General features: G+C 52.0%; 1 protein-coding gene across 1 annotated transcript; it reads right to left on the bottom strand.

Annotated features, from left to right (window-relative positions):
* Nucleotides 1–707: 707 nt before the first annotated feature.
* LOC143432480 (uncharacterized) lies at nt 708–1,499 on the bottom strand. The gene is made up of 2 exons (XM_076909142.1): nt 1,383–1,499; nt 708–1,307 (listed from the first exon to the last, which is right to left on the bottom strand). Exons 1-2 carry the CDS (start codon nt 1,497–1,499, stop codon nt 708–710), a joined length of 717 nt encoding a protein of 238 aa, XP_076765257.1.
* Between the last annotated feature and the right edge of the window lie 1,022 nt (nt 1,500–2,521).

Here is a 2,521-nt window from a genome sequence, read left to right as displayed (position 1 = left end):
TGTGTTCTTCGAGCGCTCTTCGAATCGCTTTCCACTCGAGGGAGTTGAAGGCGTTCTTTATATCTAAAGAAATCGCCACTGCGACTCCCCCTTCTTTGATCGCATTCTCCGCGAGACATTTTACTTTTTGTATCGCGTCGATTGTCGATCTTCCTTCTCGAAAGCCGTACTGGTTGTCTTCCAGGTCCGGTCCGACGCGCGACAGGTGCTCGGCGAGTCGGTCGTGGACTATTCTTTCGAATAATTTCCCAACCTCGTCGAGCAAGACTATCGGCCTGTAGGCGGACGGAGAGTCTTCTGGTTTTCCCGGCTTTTTGAGAAGGACCAATCTGCCGGTTTTCCATCTTGAGGGCAGTATCCCGGTCTTCAAACAAGTCGAGAATAATTTTCTCAATCTTGAGCCGAGGATGCTGCAAGCCATGGACCACGCACGTCCTGGGATTCCATCCGGTCCGGGCGCGGTGTTCTTCTTCATCATTCTTTTGATGGCGCGAGCCATTTATTCCTTGGAAACTTCATATTCCCGTGACCAGGTGTTCGGGTCATTAATTCTTGAGATACTTGATGTAATCGTTGAATTATTGTTGATCGTCGCCGACGTTGGATCTTCTGACGGGAAGAACGTGTCGACGACTCCTTCCAGGAACGAAGTCTCCATTGTTTCCGTCAACGGGGGCGTCCATGGTCGTAATTTATTCATTACGATTTTATACGGACGCCCCCACGGGTTCTCGCGCAAAGTTTCGAGCAGCCCGTCCCAGGCTCGTGCTTTCGACTTCTTTATCGCAGCTTGTCCTCGTAAACCAATCCGCTTCGCTCTCGACTACGGCCTCTTCGGTCGGTTCGTCCGGCCAGGTAGCCACGAGGGTTGCTGCCATAAATAGGTCATCGTCCATTCTTCTCAGCGACCATTTATTTTGATTTTTGGTCGCTGTTCTCCTCTCTTGAATTTTAGATACGCTGATCCTTATATAAATATAGTCTGATAAGGTCTCAGCCGTATCTACTATCCACTTCGTAACTCTACGAGCTGCGGCGCTGTTCGCGAACGAGAGGTCGACCTTACTCTCGCCCTGTTGACGCACGCACGTACTGGAGTCTCCATGATTTAATAACTTTAAATTAATGGAAGCTGCCCAGTCCATCGTAGAGTGGCCGCGTTGATTCGTTCTTGAGGAATTCCAGAGCGTTGAATGCACGTTCAAATCTCCCAAGACGAACGTTGGTAGGTGGGCGTGGCGTCTTACCACCCCTCCCACTTCATCCAAAAGCTGGTCGAAATCTTGCAACGACCAGCTCGGCGGCGCCTACAATTCGATTACGGCGGTAAATCCTCGCCCTTGCGCGATGAGCGTGATCGGCCGGATGCGTGTCGGCGTCGCCTGGATGATCGCGACCTTTCCTTCCGTATCGCTTATCCACGACGGCTTGTCGTGGATAAAATACGGCTCGGATGCCACCACTAACTCGACCACGCCGCTTTGTAGGCTCTCGATCATTAAATCTTGAGCTCTTGCGGCGTGATTCAAGTTAATTTGGAGCATTTGTGTAGTTTCCTTTTAGTTTCCGCGGGTTTGTCCGTCGCAGATTTCTTCACTTTCTTCTTCGTCGTGGATTTATTTTTCTCGACGACGGGTCTTGCAGGGAGAACTCTCAATTTCCCCGTCTTCTTAGCGGACGGTGCCGGTTGGCACGCCTTTCCTCCAAGTTTGTGGTCGGCCTGGCATCCCGCGGCCTTACATCCAGGGCAGTTGGCGGTCTTCACCTTGCACTCCGCAGAGCGGTGTCCCGTTTCTCCGCACCTGTAACAGGCCTCGCGCCTGTCTTCGGCTTTCGTACATTTAGCAAGTACGTGCGGGTTCCAGAACCTGGGTGTCCAGGAAGTACCCATCCCCACCTCCTCATGGTGGAACCTGGGCGCCGGGCTTGCCCGGTGGCTAACAGGGCTCTGGGGCTATCGAATTATACCCGGACTCGGAGGTTTGATGCATTATCGACTGCCCAAAATAGTCCGAATCCATTCGTACAGTAAAATTGAATAGACTGAGCAGGCAGTCTGGTGCATCTATAAATTTGGCCAAACTGATGCACAATAATTCAAAAAGGGTCAGAGTGAGCGTGTTCGCGTACACGTAGCGAGTTCGTTTCCCTGAGGTTCCCCGTGGGTACTCCGGCGGTTAGGATTCGTCCTCTCCGACGGAGTAGCTGAAGGACTCGCCCGCTGGGAAAGGCGCCGCGGCACATCTGGATTTTTCCATCGCCCCTTTCAGTGACATGGCGTAACTGGTTGGTAGAGGGCTGTTCTACTGTGCTTGTACCCGTATGGGTGAGGTGGCAAATCGGACCCCGTCCTGGGGCGAGATTAACAATTGGTTAGCAAGTACGTGCCCTACCTCCCAGCATTTAAAACAAATTAATTGGCGTCTTTCCAACGCCTCCACTTTCACCGAGGTCCAGCCAATCTTGAGCTTTCCGTCGGTTATTTTCTTTGCCGCGGCAATGGGACATTCCATTATAAGGT

This window comes from Xylocopa sonorina, unplaced genomic scaffold (assembly GCF_050948175.1).
Source record: "Xylocopa sonorina isolate GNS202 unplaced genomic scaffold, iyXylSono1_principal scaffold0392, whole genome shotgun sequence".
NCBI lineage: Eukaryota > Metazoa > Arthropoda > Insecta > Hymenoptera > Apidae > Xylocopa > Xylocopa sonorina.
Note: the sequence above shows the minus strand (reverse complement) of the source record. Positions and strands in the feature narration are given on the sequence as shown.